General features: G+C 46.9%; 5 protein-coding genes across 5 annotated transcripts; 3 read left to right on the forward strand and 2 right to left on the reverse strand.

Moving 5' to 3' along the window:
- Positions 1-376: 376 nt before the first annotated feature.
- LACBIDRAFT_324511 (uncharacterized protein) lies at positions 377-1,653 on the forward strand (the record flags this gene model as incomplete). Its single annotated transcript, XM_001877948.1, has 6 exons — positions 377-384; positions 641-683; positions 787-1,125; positions 1,218-1,410; positions 1,459-1,522; positions 1,572-1,653. 6 exons carry the CDS (start codon positions 377-379, stop codon positions 1,651-1,653), a joined length of 729 nt encoding a protein of 242 aa, XP_001877983.1.
- A 510-nt stretch (positions 1,654-2,163) lies between these two features.
- Positions 2,164-6,838, forward strand: LACBIDRAFT_315322 (uncharacterized protein; the record flags this gene model as incomplete). The annotated part of the gene is made up of 8 exons (XM_001877949.1): positions 2,164-2,450; positions 2,506-2,580; positions 2,661-2,969; positions 3,024-3,391; positions 3,442-3,587; positions 3,638-4,410; positions 4,473-5,838; positions 5,894-6,838. The coding sequence occupies 8 exons, from the start codon at positions 2,164-2,166 to the stop codon at positions 6,836-6,838; spliced, it is 4,269 nt and encodes a 1,422-aa protein (XP_001877984.1).
- A 2,115-nt stretch (positions 6,839-8,953) lies between these two features.
- On the reverse strand, positions 8,954-11,044 carry LACBIDRAFT_324513 (uncharacterized protein; the record flags this gene model as incomplete). The annotated part of the gene is made up of 8 exons (XM_001878304.1): positions 8,954-9,118; positions 9,176-9,279; positions 9,427-9,448; positions 9,572-9,592; positions 9,626-9,708; positions 9,845-10,151; positions 10,177-10,727; positions 10,867-11,044. 8 exons carry the CDS (start codon positions 11,042-11,044, stop codon positions 8,954-8,956), a joined length of 1,431 nt encoding a protein of 476 aa, XP_001878339.1.
- A 1,640-nt stretch (positions 11,045-12,684) lies between these two features.
- On the reverse strand, positions 12,685-13,788 carry LACBIDRAFT_324514 (uncharacterized protein; the record flags this gene model as incomplete). Its single annotated transcript, XM_001878305.1, has 4 exons — positions 12,685-13,152; positions 13,350-13,464; positions 13,590-13,690; positions 13,762-13,788. 4 exons carry the CDS (start codon positions 13,786-13,788, stop codon positions 12,685-12,687), a joined length of 711 nt encoding a protein of 236 aa, XP_001878340.1.
- Positions 13,789-14,432: 644 nt separating this feature from the next.
- Positions 14,433-14,821, forward strand: LACBIDRAFT_315324 (uncharacterized protein; the record flags this gene model as incomplete). The annotated part of the gene is made up of 2 exons (XM_001877950.1): positions 14,433-14,544; positions 14,688-14,821. The coding sequence occupies 2 exons, from the start codon at positions 14,433-14,435 to the stop codon at positions 14,819-14,821; spliced, it is 246 nt and encodes an 81-aa protein (XP_001877985.1).
- Positions 14,822-19,310: the final 4,489 nt, after the last annotated feature.

The raw sequence follows: 19,310 nt of genomic DNA on the forward strand, positions 1-19,310 counted from the left end.
GCCGCAACCGAGGAACCTTCACTTTCAAGCTAAGAAAGGTTTCAACTCTACTGGCTACTGACTTCAACCTTAGGGAATCGATCACTTCATTAAGAAGCTATCAGTGTTCATCCATAGGGAGGACTTCGCGTTCAAACCAAAAACCCATCTGACCCGACACAGTACTCAAGTATTTCATCCAGGTTGAAAAACAGAATGAAAAGCGTCAAAAACAGGTGTGTAAACACCTGTTGAGCACGTTCCAATCTTGCTTTCTCCCATGTATATGGAAACCTCACTTGTTTGGTCGCGTTGTGCCCATTTCACGCGAGGCGTGAAGATAGGTGTCCACTATATCGCGATCTAAATTTTTCACGTCGGATCGGTCTGTAAATTCATGGGTGGGTGCGTGGGGTATAGTGGAGAAGCATAACATCGCCCTTTTGGAGGGTACTGCCAAGGGGGGGTGGATTTGGGGGGTTTTCCGGGAGATATGGTTGATTTGTATTGACTTTGTAGTCTATTCCGATGTTTTGTTGTGACTTTTGTAGTCTTTTATAGTGTTTGTAGTCTATCTATTAACTTTGTAGTCTATTCCGATGTTTTGTAGTGACTTTTGTAGTCTTTTATAGTGTTTGTAGTCTATCTATTAACTTTGTAGTCTATTCCGATGTTTTGTAGTGACTTTTGTAGTCTTTTATAGTGTTTGTAGTCTATCTATTGACTTTGTAGTCTATTCCGATGTTTCTATTGACTTTTGTAGTCTTTCGGAATCCGTTGATGGAACACTGACAACGCCCACACAAGTCAAGCGTCGGCATTTGCCGAGACTCGATTTGGGCGTTGTCAACAACCCTCAACCCTATTCCTTTCTTACTCCTCTCCCCCCACCATCATTCACGTCAATCCACCCCCCCGCCACCACTATCCACCATCGTCACCCACCGCTATCCACCGTCGTCACCCACCGCTATCCACCGTCGTCACCCACCGCTATCCACCGTCGTCACCCACCGCTATCCACCTTCGTCACCCACCGCTCTCAACAACAACCACACGTCGCAACGCAGCAAGGACGACATGACAGCGCCACGTCACACAACAACCGAGCGCCCACGCTCTGAACCACGCACCACCACCATCTACGTTCGTCGCCCACCGCCCAACGACCACTACACCACACAGCAAACGAGCGCCCACGCGATGAAACGAGAACCAACGCCCACACACCAACGCAGCAAGAACAACACGAAAACGGCATGGCGCTGGCTCGCAACGCCACGTCACCTGGTAAACGAGCACCCACGCAATTCAACGACCACGCCGATGCGCCCACGAACCAGGCGAAGCGAACGACGGTGAGATGGGGCAAGCAGGTGATGCAAACGACGACGACGACGACCTCGTCGTCGTCTATTTTATACCAAACAGGTGAGTACTACATACCCATCTCCACCCCTCTCCTTTTCTGACACATAGCCCAAATGCCACGTCGTCGTCAACGATGTGGCAACCAGACAGTGAACCATGAGCAACACCCTAGGTAAGTCATCTACGACGCCCACCCCATTAGTCTCTAATACACATTTCAGGTGCCACGCCGCCCGCAGCGACGTGGCAACCAAACGGCGAATGATGCCTGTCGTCATTCGCCGTTGTTCTCCATTTCATTGAGCATGGACCCCGCCTCGACCCCGCCATGTTCACCAATACAACCCATGGTTCCGAGCGGCCATCCCACGCCCCAAGCTCGCAAGAACGACACGCCTGTGCCACCATTCAGTTTTCAGTTGTCACGTCGCCTATGCGACGTGGCAACTAGACGACGAATGGTGACATTCGTCATCATCATTTATTTTTGGTGAGCATGGGGCCCTCCCTCTTCATTCATTTGTTTTCTGATAAGTCTTCCAGATGCCATGTCGTCTACGTGACTTTAACTTAGTCTAATTAGTTGTAGTCTGTTCCATTTTTTACCTCTGGTGCCACGCCGCTGTCAACGTGGCCAACGACGAATGACAACAAATGTTGTCGTTCGCCGTTGTCTCCCTATGTATTTTCTCAATGTATGAGGGTCCAGACTTGTCTGGACCCTATTTATTTGTTTGGTTGTTTACTGTCGGAGAAACCTCTGAACCCTAGACCCACGTTGGCGTCTTTTTCTCTTGCTTCCCAACCACCACCATGCCTCCATCTCCACCACCAACTATGAGTGCCCGTGACCAACGAGCTGCCAACCGTACTACTGCACTTCCTGTTGTGCCTGCCAAACCCAAGTCCACCAGCCGGAAGCGACAACAATCCAATGCTGATGAGTCAGCTACCAAATGCAACAAGACTGTTGGGAATGATGGTGATGAGGACATTGATGATGTTGCCATTGCTGTAGAGGAGTCAAATGATGCAGAGAAAGGAGGGAAGAAGGGGAACTCGAAGAAGGGGAAGAAAACAGGGGCCAAGGGGAAAAAGAGGTATTTATTTCATTTTTCTCAGCTTTGTCTCTTTAAACACCCTCACCACATCCAGTAGAAAGACATGGGCTGATCGTCAGCATGAAGACAAAACTGAGAATGCTAAGGGCACTCCTGCTCATCTTCAGCCGTGTGTATTTTAATTTCTCTTGTTTTATTGTTTTTTTATTTTTTTGATAATTTATAACTCATGGGATAATTGGTTTACAGAATTGAGCGAAAGTTACTTGCTGCAGGCACCTCTGTGGCACCCCCTGAACGTCCTGCTCGTTCACATGTTGGTTCTGTGCTGCCTCCTCGACCTACTGTTTCTAGCAGTCGTACTTGTGTTGATCGTGAACCTAAGCTGACTGCTGCAAAGATTGATACAAGCTCTGACAATGACGATGCTAGTGATAATTCTGGGTCTCAGGCTGACAGTGGGGATCATAGTGACTCTGACTCTGATAATGATACTGGTGGCCAGAGTGCCAAGATTACGTCTGCTACTGTTCGCATAGGTCCACCTTCTAGAGCTAAGTGAACTCAGCCCAGTGAACCTATCACTGCTACTGCTGATGCTTCTGATGATAGTATTTTGGATGTGAAAATGCACAGTCCTCCTCATGGACAGTCATCTCAGCGTGGCCGGGCCCGCAATGTTAAGGCTATTGGAAGTTCTAGTGGTTCTCAATTAGTTAGATCTAGTGGAGCATCTAAACCATATGGAGCCACTATCCGTGGCAAGGCTCTGGGAAATGCCCCAAACATAGGGGATTTTGATCCAGCTGGGGATGACATTTCTATTGATATTGAGGGCACTGTCAACTTATTCCCTTCTGATACCCGCCCAACCACCATAGATATTGATGAAGCAGCTGTCATTGCAGTAACAATTCCATTTGAAGGGGCTTTGGCACCCCTTCTTCAACATGTTGCAAAGTATTATTCTCCAATGTCTGGTAAGCACTTCAAATACAATTTAAAATCTAAATTTTGATTATCTTCTCAGATAACAATGATCGTGTATATATTTTGGATCAGCAGAAACGCAAATGGATAGTCAAGGGTAGATTTAGGGATGCTTTGGCATTTCAAGATTCAGTGGTTCACTTGTGGCAAAAAACTGAATTTGGGCCAACTCTAACTATTTTTCTTGTAAGTTCTGTTATAGTATTTATATTATCTGCTTTGTTAATATGCACTAGGAATCTGATCCTGAGGTTGCTTCAGCTATTCCCCCATCTTTTCTCTCCCATCACTCCAGTTCTTTGTCAAAGTCTCGTTCTAGGTCGTCTCGTTCTCCTTCCTTGCCTGCTGCAGTTCGTCAGTCTTTGTTGATATCTGGCCAATCGAGTGGCCGAGTAGCTTCTGAGGGTCCATCTACCCTGACTACCATTCAAAAGGAAGCACTTTTTACATTCTTGAACATCTCTATGGATCTGCATTCACTCACTCCTACCCTTCGCAACACTTATCTGAAGTACAAGACATTGATAAATGCATCCAAAGCCATGCAGGGTTTACGATCTAGCCAAGAGTGGGCTGACCATCTTACTGAACATGGTCTTGAACACTGGTTTCCTGTCTTTGTTGACTTGGTGAATATCTTCATCGCAAAAAGTCAATTTTACTCCAGCTGGAAGGCATTATTCAGCCGTGCCCAAAATTATCCACAGATGAAAGCATGGCTTGATGCCAGCTCAGATGCTGAATCTGATTCGGAAGTTTGGGCTGAGACCAAAGATCCTGATCATTACACTATTGTGGACTTGGCAGAATGGCTCAAAAGAAAAGATGCGGCGAAGGGAAAGAGGTCGGCTGCTACTAGCTCAGGTGCTGGAAAGAAGTCAGGTGGTAAACAGGAGAAAAGGAAGAAGGAGAGGAAGGTGTCTTCGGAGGAATCAGATGAGTCATCTGGAGGGAAAAAGTCGAAGTTGAAGTTGAAGGCAAAGGCAAAGTCGAAGAAGAATTCACCTGTGTAAGTTTCTATCCTATGAACCATTACTTTGATATGTAAATTGTGAAATTTTGTAATTGTAGCTCTGTTTGGACTTGGACTTTTCTTGTAGCTCTTTCTTGGTTGACTCACTTTGGTCTTATGACTCTCTCTGTATTGAGTCAACATTGGATTATAATCTGGCTTTTGATATGGTTTCAGATGGCATCATTAGCGCATGGTGCACGAACTGAAACCCCATTCCCAGATATATCTTTTTCTGCATTTAATCAAATTATTGAATCAACCTTTGGATCTAACATCTCTTTGGCAACTGTCTTGACCCTTTTGTTCACAATTACAGAAAATGTAGACTTGTTGAATCTCCATTTTCGACAACAACACCCAGAATTCCAAGGTGAAAACAAGACTCAGACCACTGGATGGATGATTGCTTTAGCTAGGGCATTAATTGATCAATTGGGCTCCACAGCTATTTCTTTATATAATGATGAAGATGAAGATGATTCAACCTCCCAGGCCAAGGTCAAGCTGGTTGCAGGAAAGCTGAATGATATGGCTGTCAATTTGAATTTAACTCCATATGATGACCAAGATGCTTACATGGGAAAGCTGCTTCCTGTTTCCCAGAAAGTTATTCAGCCTGTTCATATGATATGTCCTGGATCACTAGTGTGTGGAACAGCAACATGTAAGCCCAGATCACTGGTGCAAGCCACACAGAAATGTGACATACCCTCAGTGACATTGATTAAAGATCACAAAATCTATAAAAAGGTTTCAGTTTTGACAGCAAAATGTCCAGATTGTGAAACATCTTATTCTGCAGATCATGAACACTTTTTTCATGAGTTTGATGGAGCTAAGCAACCAAAGCGAGTTTACCTCAACTCAGCAAAGTATCTGAAAATTGGCAGTAATCTCTGGGTGGATCGATTGTTTTCAAGCTCTGTTATCAATGCAATGTATAGCTTCCATGGCTCTGCTTCTGCATATTCACAATATTGGAATGTTACCTATGGAACAAAGTCAACAAATCTATCCCGTGCTCACATTTGGCAGGCCTTTGTACAAGATTCTTTGCGCACAATTGCAGCAGAATCCAAGATTGACCTAGAACTCAATGATCCTTTGAACATAACAGAAGTCACCACACAGGCATTTGATCTTTTAGGGGAACAGGGAATTATTAGAGCAGCAGATCAGCATGCATGCAGTGAATGTAGTCAGCCATATAAAAAAGCTAGTGATGCTGTTATGAATGATCCTGCAGCTGTAGTGGGAGTTGATGAAAATCAAGCTGTACCACCCTTGGCAGAAGATAACAGAGTTCCACCACAACCACACCCAGCATCTCCTACTTCTCAGGATAACTCTGATGATGATATGGATGTTGACAAAAGAAATGTCACAATGGTTGTACTTGATGGAGTTGTTATGGGACCAACGGTGAATCATTTCAAGGTTATTCTGACTATAATAATTACTAACTTGACATTTATAGCATTGTGCAATTGATGATTGTGTAAATGATCTTTCAAATTCTCGTGGTGCCTCATTGTGTGATGTGCACAATGAAGAATATGGGTCCCGATGCCTTGTACGTGACTGTACAAACAACAGATTTGGAGACACCTCTGCATGTGAAGGACATCAGGCAGAGTGGCGAAAATTTACAAAATATCAAACTCGTCAAACTCGTTCAGGTATTCGGAGAATGTTACAAAGGCCTGGGGAAGCTCAACCTTGGAATCCACAAAGAAGAGGACCAAACCCACAGCGCCATGATGATGCTAATGAGGAACCACCTTTACCTCCTAACTATTTTAGTCCAGCAAGATTCTACTGTGTGGAAACCATTTGTGCACCATGTGGTGTTGTAATTGCATGGACAAAGTTTGATAGGTCTGAGTCAACAACAAATATTTTGCGCTTTTTAGAGGCTGTTTATCCAACCCCAGAATCTCGCCCTGACTATATCTGTATTGACAAAGCATGTCAAGTTTTTCGAACTGCTGTTAGCAATGGAAGTTGGGATGCAATATGGAAACACACAACAAGATTTATTGTTGATACTTTCCACTATATTACCCATCGTGTAACTGATTTTCTTTGCCGAACATATTGCAATCCTTCTCCTGGTGATGGTTCAGCTCCAAACCTTGTCATAATTGAATTTGATGACAATGGTCATCCACATGCTAAGCGAGCATTCAATACCCAAGTATGTGAACAATTGAATGCATGGCTTGGTGGATTTGAGCCAATTCTCAAACACATGAAACCTGGAAATTTCAACTGGTTTTTACATGCAATGTTGTTTTATCACACAAAGCATGTCCTCACTCAACAGAAACGCAAAGCAAAGTCTCAGGAGATTAATGGTGATGATGAAGACTTGGGTTTGGATGAACAACATGCAGAATCTAATGTCTCTGAATCTGATTGAAATAAATAAACCCATGAAAATGAAAATTGGAAAAGTGATGTATTAGTAAGTAACTAGTCTTGATGCAGTAGTAAGTAACTAGTCATATGCCTTATGCCTTGGTTTAGTAAATGATTTAGTGCTACACTTCTATTTGTCTGACCTAAATAAGGTGATTCAGGGTCCAAACTTAATTAACCAGAAGTCCTAGTATTCAATTTCTGTTGATTCCTGTCCATTCCTACCGGAATTCCTGGATTCCTACTGGAATTCCTGGAATCCGGCCGGAATCTCCGGAATCCGCGGATTCCGGTAGGAATCAGTGGAGGAATGGAAAGTATTGTTGGAGCCGTCTTTTATTGTTGACCTAGATGCAGAAGCAGAAGTGGAAGAAGGGGGGATGGGAACAGGTGCGTAGGGAGGTTTCGTTCTAGTTATGCTTGCCTCCTTCTCAGCTTGAGTGTGAAGTCGAAGTAGCAAATTCTCCACAGGTTGAGGCAACGAGGCTTCACATGGCATGGTACAGGGAGGGATTGCCATTGATCGGGTGGATGTGGATGTACATGTTGGCTTCTCAGGTGCACCCGTGTGGTGGGATTAACACTCCTTGCATGTAGTCACTGGAGTCCTGAACGCAGCAGGGAACATCAGCTTGGTCATGTAGTAGTAATACGAATGCATACATCAAGTGACAGCGGCAGTGGTTCTGGTTCGTTCCGACCCCAAATTGATGTACTCCGAGAGGTTCCTCACCACCTTGTCGTATAATAGGAGCCGTAGGATTCATCTTGTTTGATGAAACTGGTGACTCTTCAGCATCCTCACGCTCCTGGGTGGCATCCTCTACTTCTCTTTCTCCTTCTCTCTTTCCCTCTCCAACCCCGCCCTCCTCACATCCTCAGAAGATGCAGCAAGACCATCAGCGGGCTGCTTTCCATGGTGATGATGTTGGGACTCTCCGCACCATCATCGACCCCATTCTCCACAGACCGTACCTTCCCCTTCTTCCTAGCAGGCTTCAACATCCTCACACCCTCGCAAATGGACAATCAATTCAATCCCTGCATCACAGATCATGTCCCCTTCAAGCCAGAGAACGGGCATCATAGGTCTCGCAGGCGTTGTGGGACTAGCATGCAGCATGGTTTTTTAGAGCTGGAGGAGTGGCAGGCTGGACGGCTTCACGTGTCGATGGCGTCATAGGTCTGCCATATTTCTGGGGGGAAGGGGTTGTAAGCCACAGAGCCTACCTGCACCTGTGACCCTGACTTTATCCAGACAAACGTCTGCATCAAGCTGGCAACAGTGTTTTAACGTTAACGTTGACCTGTCATTTGTGTGTAATGATCAGGCCTGTTACGAGATTTGCTGAGGGAGGTGGGGTTTGTGTGTGGTTTTTGTGAGTGCTGAGGGAGTGGTCTGATGGATGCGGCACTTGCTGGATGCGTGCGGGTGCATGGGGTACCATGGGGACCTTATTGGAGGGTAGTGAAAGGAAATGGGCCTGCCGGGGGCGTTGAGATTTTGAGGAGGAAGATGTTGCTGTCTAGGTGTTTTGTCAAGGGATTCGGAATGAGGCCGTTCTCATGCTTGTCACGAGCAATGGGGCTTGCTGCAAGTCATCAACATTTTGAAGTTCCGCAAACAACAACCTTTTTGCAGGATGTCGAAAATCAGCTTAAAGCAGACTCGGGGTAGGTTTGTACCAAGACCGTCCATGTGGCCACGTTGAGCTTAAAGAGAAAGGGACGTGATACTGAGTAAACGCAACATCGTGAAGACTTCACACATACTAAGTCGGTTACAAGACTCAGTGCTGATGCCTAAGTTCAAACTTTTCACATTGCTTTTCCAGTGTGTTCTCTTTTACTTGAGGCACTTGGTAACCAAAGGAACATAGCCATCAAGGCCGCAGGTAAGCGAGACAATTATTAATAATGATGGAAATCGGTTTCATTGGCACTCGAGGGAATTTCTCCGTATACACCTGACGAATTATCTGTGCACTGGTCTTCTACATCGAACGGATGATATGAATTCAAACAATATATATTCTTTCAGAGTCATTAATAGCCGTAAACAGATGTGGGGTGAAGAAATAAGAATGTCCAAGATGAAGCTATAATGACAGTGTGACTACAATTCGGAGCTGGAGAGATCAATGTTCAACACGTTCATGTTCAATACGTATACGTAGATCTGTTCGAAAAGCCACGTCAGAAAGCGCTTAGAAAGTAAGGAATAAAAAACTGATGGAGTAGCAGCTGGAGCGGGACCCTTGGGAGGAAGCGTAGAAGTGCACTGAAAAAAAAATGTGAGAATCAAGGAAAAAAATTGAAGACATCGAAGCCTTCACACCTCCTCCTGTGGAACACCTGTCCCTTTAACAACTGATCCCGCTGGGGACATGGAAGGGGTGTTGTTGCCCTGTGGAACTAGTGCTTGGAAGTCCAGTCCCAAGACTGCAAAAAGACTGCAACTGGACTGGACCAAGACTGCAAAAGACCGGACCTGCAGTCTTGGTCTTTCAGATTTGAGATCACAAGACCGCAAAAAAACCGGTTAACATGGACCGGTCTTGTCGGTTAAGACCGGCCTTTTGTACCTACATAATAGCCCTTCAAAACGCACCTAAGATCATATTTTTATGATAAAAACTGACAAAGATACATAAAAAACTGTAAAATATTTCATGAAAATAGCAGATGTACCTTAGTATTTTTGTATATACATCAAGTCTCAACGCAATTTAACGTTCTTGCACTCGTTTAAAAGCTACGAAGAATGTTAATAAAATTACCGACTCACAATTGCAAAATTTATGGCATATTTAGCTGAAAAACCGGTCTTGAACTGGTTGTAACCAGTTTGGACCAAGACTGGTCCAAAGACTGAAAAAGACTGCAGTCTTGGTCTTTTCCGGTCCTGGTCCGGTCTTTTGAGGTTTTAGGAATTGTGTGGACCGGTCTAGGTCTCGGTCTTTTTGTTTTGGGTCAAAAAACCGGACTGGACTGGACTTTCAAGCACTATGTGGAATGGTAGGAGCGACGGAAGGAATGGCGGGTCCTGCAGAGTAATTCGGTGCGGGAGCAACTGTGCCATTAGTCAATGGGGAAGAGTATGTTGTGGGACCGCCTTGAGCTCCAGTGGGTGCAGGACCGTTGACAAGAGGGACGGTCAATGACGCAGGAGGAGTGACAGGTCCTCCCTGAATTTTAGGATCAGTCGGAGCATTGCTGCCAGTGGGTGGGGGAGATGTCGCAGGACCTCCCTGAGTTCCAGTAGGTGCAGGACCATTGACGGGAGGGAGAGACGAGGATGGGACCTCGTTGAGCTCCAATAGGTGCAGGACGAGGGACATTCAATGATGCGGGAGGAGCGACAGGTCCTCCCTGAAATTTAGGATCAGTTGGGGTGTTACTGCCAGTGGGTGGCGAAGATGTCACAGGACCTCCCTGAATTCCAGTAGGCGCAGGACCATTGATGGGAGGGAGAGACGATGATGCCAGAGGAGGAAGAGGCCCTCCTAGTGCGTTGCCGCCAGTGGGTGGTTGAGAGTATGTTGTGGGACCTCCTTGAGCTCCAGTGGGTGCAGGACTGTTGACAATAGAGATAGTCAATGACGCGGGAGGAGTGACAGGTCCTCCCTGAGTTTTAGGATCAGTTGGGGCGTTGCTGTTGGTGGGTAGCGGAGAGTATGGCGCAGGTCCTCCTATAGCTCCAGTAGGCGCAGGACCATTGACGGGGGGGAGAGATGATGATGCTGGAGGAGGAAGAGGTCCTCCTGGCACATTGCTGCCAGTGGGTGGCTGAGAGTATGGTGCAGGAACTCCTTGAGCACCAGTAGGTGCAGGACCATTGACAGGAGGAATAGACGATGGCGCAATAGGTCCTCCTGGAGCACTATATACTGGAGGAAGCTGGAAGCGGAGCGACAGAATTAATATATTGCGAAAAAATCACAGTGTTAGATTTTTTACCACATGGTGATCACCAGGTCCAACAAGATAATTGGATGGATGAGCATCTTGAGGTGACTTGTTTGTTACCAGACCACCTTTGGGTGGACTGGATCCACCAGGCTGCTTGGGAGGTCTTTACGCTGCCACTGCTTTTCCGAGCGGACTCCGGCCGGACTCCGTCGGACTGAGGGTATGCAGAACAGATATTTTTCTGCTTTGAAATGCAGCAAATTTTCCGGTGAATGTCCGAAGCTTTTCCGAGCATTTTTGGTCGGACTGAAAAGTCCATCGGACTTTTCCGACGGACTTCCGATGGACTAACAGCAAACTAGCACCCAGTCCACTGGAAATGACAAGCAAGTGCCAACGGAATTCCAGTGGACAAATCCAACAGAAGTCCAATGGAATTCCAACAGACTGTTGTTATTATTATTAATATATAACATAAAAAAAATGCAACATTGGGGAGTTGAACACTCAACCTTAGGATCTGAAGCATATGGAACACAATGTTAAACCAGCTGCACCAAGGAGCCTTTAATATAAGTAAGTACTTTGTACTATACATACCTACTGTTTGACCGCTTTCCTAAAACGGTCATCGGCAAATGCCGACGCATCATTTGGCCATCATCAACGATCCCACGTCGCTTGTCCTCAACCACATCCATCCCCAGCAACGACAGCCCACCGACCCACGATGACACGACACACGACGTGGATGGCACGACGACATGACGACAACAACACAACAACAACACAACAACACAACAACAACAACACGACGACGACATGACCACACGACGACACGACGACACGACAACCCGATGACGACGATGACACGACGACGACGACACAATGATGTGTGAACGACACGCGACATGGACAACACAACAACACAACAACACAACAACACAACAACACAACAACACAACAACACAACAACACAACAACACAACAACACAACAACAACAACAACACGATGACGTGTCGACAACGCCCGCCAATGAGACAACAACGAGGTGACGACAACGCCCAAGGAGAACGAAAGGCAACAACGATGCGCAACGGCGACAGGACGGACGACGACACGACAACGACAACGACAACGACACGACGACAATGACACAACACGCGAGGACGATGACAAAACACGCGACACGATGACGGCGATGCGAGGATGGCGACACGACACGACGCAAGGACGGCGACACGACACGACGCGAGGACGGCACGACGCGACACGAGGACGCCGACACGACGCGACGCAATAATGCGTCAACGATGCGCGCCAATGACCATGCGCGAATGAGGATGAGGGCCCAGCACCACCATCCCCTCCCCCCTCCATTACTCACCATTCCATCCCCTCACCATTACTCACCACTCCCTCCCACCACCCTTACTCCCCTCCCTTGCTGCTCACCACTCCCTCCCCCCTCCCTTGCTCCCTCCTCCTCCCTTACTGCTCCCCACTCCCTCCTCCCTTGCTGCTCACCATTCCCTCCCCACTTCCTCTTCCCTTGCTGCTCACCACTCCCCACTCCCTCCTCCTCCTCCCTTGCTGCTTACCATTCCCTCCCCCCTCCCTTTCTGTTCCTCCCCCCTCACTTTTTGTCCCTTCCCCCCTCCCTTTCTGATCACCACCCCCTCCCCACACCCTCCCCCTTCTCTGTAACATAGAATGTAGTAAAATAAATTTATGTAGTTATAAAATATACTTTGTTTTTTGAAACCTCAATGTCTTAAGGAATTCAGCATAAGGTCTGACCAGGGCCTGACTTGTTTAGATTTACTTATAAGAATTGCAGACTGGACACTGAAAGTCTGTTGGAAGTTGTGCCATTTTTGCTTAGAAGTCCATTGGAAGTCCAGTGGAAGTCCAGCAGACTGAGAACTTAGCAATTATGATGGTTTCTGCCTCTGTCCGTTGGAAATCCGATGGAAGTCCAGCAGACGTCCAACGGACACAGAATTTCGGCCAGTCCAACCATTTCTTACTTCTAAGTAGTTTGAGTGGACTTTCACTGGACTTTGCCTGGACTTGCAGCGGAATCCAGTCATGTCCAACGGACTCTGACGGTCTTCCGACGGACTGTCCACTGAGTCCATCAGAAATGGCAGGGTCCGATGAAAGTCCATTGGAGTCCGTTGGACAAGCAGTGGGAGTGTAAAGTACTGCTGCTTGGAGGCGCAGTCATCTTGCAGGAGATCTTTGGCAGGTGGGCCACCGACAGGAAGGGAAGACAAGACGATGGGAACTGCAGGATACCCTTGCGTGGGGACTCCTTTGGGCGGATCGTTGGGTACATTGGTCTGTGAGGGGTACATTGGCGCTGGACCAACAGGAGGGCTGCTCGCTGGAGGAGGATACTTCAAACATTGGGTCAGATATTGGAGGTTGAGTGAAGTTAAAACCTTCTTACCGATTTCACAGGATCAGCTGGAGACTTTGAGGCATAAGGATACAGGAGTTGAACTGGTGCGGGTCTGTTCACAGGGGAAGGGATGGTGGAAGGCGGCAGGACATAGAGGTAAGAGATTGTTCAGCATTGAAATAAGCTTCATACCACCTGCTGGGCGTCACAAGAGGTCAATGGCCAGGGGACAGGACCAGCGTTTGCGAGTTGAATGGCGCAGAGCATGAAAGCAATGAGCATGAGGAAACGGTTGGCTGCCATTTGACTGAGATTAATTGAATGAGGCTCAAACGAAGAGAAAAAACTGGGTTGGATGGAGTGAGAAACTGAGTAACCTTTATACGAAATTGTATCTGAAGAAATGACCTGAAGAACACCTTGACTGCGCACAGAAAAAAATCTCCAAACGGAAAGTCTTGGCCAGATGCCAAAGCTTGCAGACATAATTTTCGTTCCTTCACACGACAGACCAACACCTCCAGAGCCCTATACTGCGCATTGGTTAGTAGTACATAGCAACGGTAAAACAAGAACTAAAAATAACCACAGGCTTTGCACTCACAAAATATGATCCACATATTGGTCTCATTTTGCATATAAGTGTGTTCCTGGCCGATTTCGAAGAACCTACTCATATTGTTCTTTGATGATAGTGTTTCGGAAGCTCATCAGCTGCGGAAGGAGTGTAATTGAAATTGCAAGCTTTCCTGCAGGCTTGGGATTGCAGCTGAAAACCCTCGGAAATCAAGGCTGCCATAGCTCAGGCGAAGGGGACATCATGACATGAGCTCCGCACCCAAGCCAAATTTGCCGTTTTCGACATGCATAGCAGCATGAAGGTAAGCTATCTGGACATTTTGATTAATGAATGGCGTCGAACTGCCACACTGGTGACATTCTGCGTGATGCTCACCAGAATATATACCTGCTTTTGAAGCCTTTCCATCCCTATCACCTCCAAAAGAACGAAAGGATCGATGTAACCCAACATTTCCGCGTACTTGTTCTCTGTTTCTCAAGGTCATTGAAGAGGGGAGACGAAGCACCGCCGACGTACTTATAAGATCGACTCAACGTTAGTGCTGATAAGGTTCGGCAACGTCAAAAGACAGAAACTAGACCTATTAGTTGTCAAGGTTGGATGGAGGAGAGGGGCGGCTTTGGTTCCATTTGAGTCGACAACGATAGTGGGAATGTCAAGAGGGGCAAAAATGGCATTGCTATTGAACAACAATGACTCTGAGCAAGAACATTTGCATGTTACGAGATGTCGCCAAAAAATGCTCGCAGATCAATCGATCACAGTTGACTCAGAACAGGCCCAATCTAAAAACCCACGCATCAGGTAAGTCCAAATGGATCATAAACGAAATCCTTCTTTGCAATGATTCGACAGACCTCTATTAAGTAACTCCTGCTCAATCATCAAGTAACTCCCTGAGTTCGAACTTGTTCTTGCCAGTTTCTCATTCTATGGGCCACAAATAGTGTTTAAAGGTTCAGTTCAGTCCGGTTTTTTGCCCCAAAAACGCGCAACCGTGGACCGCAACCAGTCCAGAACCGACCCAGATATTGAGGGAACCGAACCGAACCACCTAGGACCGGTCTTTTGCGGTCCATGATACCGGTTCAGACCGATCCAGACCGGTTTTTTTGCGTATAATTTATTATACCAATATAAACCATTTGTATCTCAACCATTATTACTCTGAAAAATAAACGGGTTATATAAAATAGTAAAGCATATAAATACCCGTCATTCTACCAATTTTCAAGAGATTTAATGAAGATTTGACATAGCTATGACTGAAACTGAATTACATCTCCTAGAGACTCGGGTAAAATATGGATTTGGTTATATCTTTCTCAATTCTTAACCGTTTTTGATGAAACAAAAACCCAATAAAAGGCAATAAACGTGGTTACAAGGCTATGTAACGCACGTGACCGTTTATGTTGAGGTTCAGAAACCTACGCTATGTTCTCTCTTTACTCCTATTTACTGACACCGTCTTTTACTTCCGTATATACAATTTTCTCGCTCCTTTCCGTACTTCGCACCTCAGTCGTTTACCCATACGTGTAACCGCCTGAGGTGTGTATTCCTTTACTTATATTTCTTCTGATACATTACTTACTTATCTCTACCTTAGCTCTTACTTACGGTCTTATCCCAACAGGTAGAGATTGACTTATACAGTCGTTTACCCATACGTGTAACCGCCTGAGCTCTTACTTACGGTCTTATCCCAACAGGTTATGGGCCCCGCTCGCTCCTAAATCTTCAGAAGAATACCGGTTACACACATATCCCCTATCGACCCAATACAAGACTTATTACCATGTCTGGAAGTCACAATACATCGATCCCTTTCTCCTTGCCCGAGGATCAACACTGCCGTGGATATGAGAACTTCGCGAGCTGGAAAACACTTATGATTGCTCATGGGAAACCCCGAGGATACCTTAAATACTGGGAGAACAAAATCGTCGTCCCCCAGGAGGTAATAGACGAAGAAAACCCATCCACTGAACCGAAAACATCATCACCCGCGCCTGTCGCCGATAAACCATCAGGTCCTACCCCTGCACTCTCCACAACTCCGTTAGCGCTCGAGTACGAACTCCGCGAGAGCTCCGCGATGTCGTCGATCTTGATCAATCTGATAGATATTGCTGGATCAGGAGTTAACCCAAATGGGAAAGCGCATGAGGCTTGGACCCTGCTAGCCAAGCAGTATGGTGGCGCAAGCGATAGGGCTAGGAATATGAGGGAAAGGGCATTAGCAAACTGCAAATTCGAAGAGGGAATGAAAGTTGCAGGAGAAAACGGCCATATCGAGAAAATGCGCGCACTGCGAAAATCCGCTAACGATGCCGGTGCTGAAATCACCGATGTACGCTTCATCACAAAACTCCTCGACTCTTTCCCCGAGTCCTGGGACCCCATTATATCGAATCTATACGATAAGGAGGATCTGAGCGAAATTATCATGAAACTCACCTCCCATGGGGAACGTCTCGCTAACCGAGCATCTGAGACAACCAAAACAACCGCTACCCCTGCCTTCGACTCTGTTAAAGCGCTAGAGGCGACTGTCCACGCTCTCCAGGCTGAAGTTCATGGCCTCCGAGCGAGACCTGGGGGTTCGTCTAACCCAAATAAATCCCACCTCGTATGCGCCAACCCTACATGTGGAAAGACTGGTCACTTGATCAATGACTGTTTCCAAATGGGTGGCGGAAAGCAGGGTCAATACCCAGCGTGGTGGAAAGGAAAACGGACCGCTTCACCTATAGCAAATTTCGCTTTGACCATCGATGGTGCAGTAAACGCCGGCGGACATTTCGCGTTATCGGCTACCCTCAGTGACGAGGTCAATAAACTATTGGAGGAGAACGAGTCAGTTCTTCAGAAGGTTGCTTTAGCTGCTAGCAAAATCTTACCCTCCATCTCGTCGTGCTCATTCGCGGATTCTGGATGTACCACGCATTTCTTCAAAAACCATGACGTCTTCAAGACCTATAAGACTTTGGAAAAGATGGCTGGTCAGTCGTCGAAGGAAGGCGCCAGTTTTTCGATTCTGGGGGTGGGCGATGTTGAAATCAAAGTGGTTTTCAATAACGTCGAAAATACCTTAACGTTCCGTGATGCCCTTCACGCACCAGACATCACCGCCAACCTTTTATCCATCAGCAAAATGGACGTCGCGGGATGGCATGCTGTATTCGGAGATCAAAAGGTCCGTTTCTATAAAGGAAAATCAGAGATTTTCGGTGGAGTTCTCAAGAATGGACTATACCTTGTAAACGGATCCTTCTCAATGACCATCCCGACCGCCCTCACAGCCCAATCCCTTCGGAGTCCTACTGACCTTGCTACATGGCATCGCCGATTCGCCCATTTCGGGGTCACTAGGGTGAAACAAGCTTTGAAACTCGTTGACGGCCTTGAAATTACATCCGAGGACGTGATTGGACAATGTGAGGACTGCATTCTCGGGAATCAGAAACGACGCCCATACGACGACGATGTCCAAGTCGAAAACAAAATACTGAGACTCACCAATATCGACATCTGGGGACCGTCTCGAGTCAAATCTCATGGTGGATCACTATACGGAATGAAATTCCATGATAGTGGATCAGCCCACCGAAAAACCTACTTCCTCGCCAACCGTTTATCCGAGACGACTCTGACTGCGTTGAAAACCTATCGGGGTGAAAGTGAAAAGATCACCGATATGCACATGGTTTTTGTCAGAGTTGACAACGCCCCAGAATTCAAGAGCAATCTGTGGGCAGAATACTTTCGTGAGACAGGCCTAATCATGGTCCCAACAGCTCCATACTCATCTTCGTCGAATGGCACTGCTGAACGCTCTATCGGAATTACCACTGGTGCAGTCCGAGTAATGCTCATCGACGCTGGTTTATCGGCAAAATGGTGGGCCGAGGCGTGGGCTTTCGCTGACTACGTTGAAAATCGGTTGCCATCAAGTCGACATCCAGGTACAATCCCTGAAGAGACGTGGACGGCGAAGAGACAGGATGTGGGACATATCAGAGTCTGGGGTTGCATCGCATATGTGCACATCCCCTTTGAGAAGGGCGGAAGCAAATTAGCCGCACGGGGGCAAAAGGGCAGAATGATCGGAATCGAGGGCCGAGGCGTTTACCGGATCTTGATCCCAGAGACGGGCCAGATCATCCGCTCCCGAAATGTCAAGTTTGAGGAAGGTCTTGGACACCGCACCCTCACAACTGAGGGGGAGTACTTCCACCAGGACGACGGCGACAATAACTATGATTTCCTTCTCGAGCCTACCTCTACTGTAGACGACCCGATTATTCCTCCCACCGTTCCTGCCAACCCAATTGCTTCAGATACTACTATCCAACCTCAAAAACATGTCCCTCGTCCCAGAATCATTTATCCCCCTGCATCACGCCAATCAGCAAGAATTGCAGCTAAGAGTGGAACTCCACCTGAAGAAGATGACGCTTCAATTCCTATTTTGGAAGACACCGATGAAGACGACTCTACGCACACTGCGTTAAATGCCGCTTTCCCTCCAGAACCACTAAATCGTCTTGTCCCGATGACATTCGAAGAGGCGTTTGATTTATGTCGACGTCACCTATGGTTCCCAGCCATGGAAAGGGAAATCGCTCGATGGGACGAGCGTGGGGTGGTTACTGCAGTTCCCCGGCCCCCTGGTGTAAAAACCATCAAAGGGAAGTGGGTATATGATCTAAAAGTTGATGGACAAGGAAGTCTCATCAGACGACGTGCCCGTGGGGTAGTCAAAGGTTTTTCCCAGAAGCTTGGAGAAAATTACTATGAGTCCTTTGCCGCGGTTGCCAGGTATGAGTCAGTTCGGATGCTGTTTGCGCTCATTGCAAGTTTGAAGCTCCATTTCTGGCTTATCGATTTCGTTGGAGCGTACCTCAACTCCAAACCCCAGGGAGTTAACTATCTCGAAATTCCACAGGGTTTCGAAAACCACTACAAAATCCCCAACATCGACACTGTTCTACTCATGAACTTTACGATATACGGAACCATGGACGGCGCCAATAACTGGTTTCGTCTACTCAACAAAACATTTACTGAACTCGGTCACCGCCAATCTCGAGCGGACCCATGTGTACGGATCCAACATACTACCGAGGGATACACCATTTCGTCAACCTACACCGACGACGTATCTGCAGGATCTTCCTCAGTTGCCGCAATGGAAAGGGCAAAACGAGAACTTGCAGCAAAATTCGAAATCACCGATCTAGGCACACCTAATAAAGTCCTTGGCATGTCGATCGTCAACCACCCTTCTGGCGACATATCTATCCATCAAAAGCCGCTCATCATGAAGGCCTTGGCTACTTTCGGAATGGAGAACGCTAACCCAAAGTATACGCCCCTCCCTCCAGGCATCACTCTCGTTGAATCACAGCCTACACCTATTCCTCCTCCCGACTCTGAATTTATGCGCGATAAGGACTATAGGAGCGCGTTGGGAATGCTTAACCACATTGCCAATGGGACTCGACCTGACATTGCATTCTCTGTCATGGTACTAATGCGTTATGCATCCGATCCTCGACCAA

Source organism: Laccaria bicolor, genomic scaffold, assembly GCF_000143565.1.
Source record: "Laccaria bicolor S238N-H82 LACBIscaffold_6 genomic scaffold, whole genome shotgun sequence".
Lineage (NCBI taxonomy): Eukaryota > Fungi > Basidiomycota > Agaricomycetes > Agaricales > Hydnangiaceae > Laccaria > Laccaria bicolor.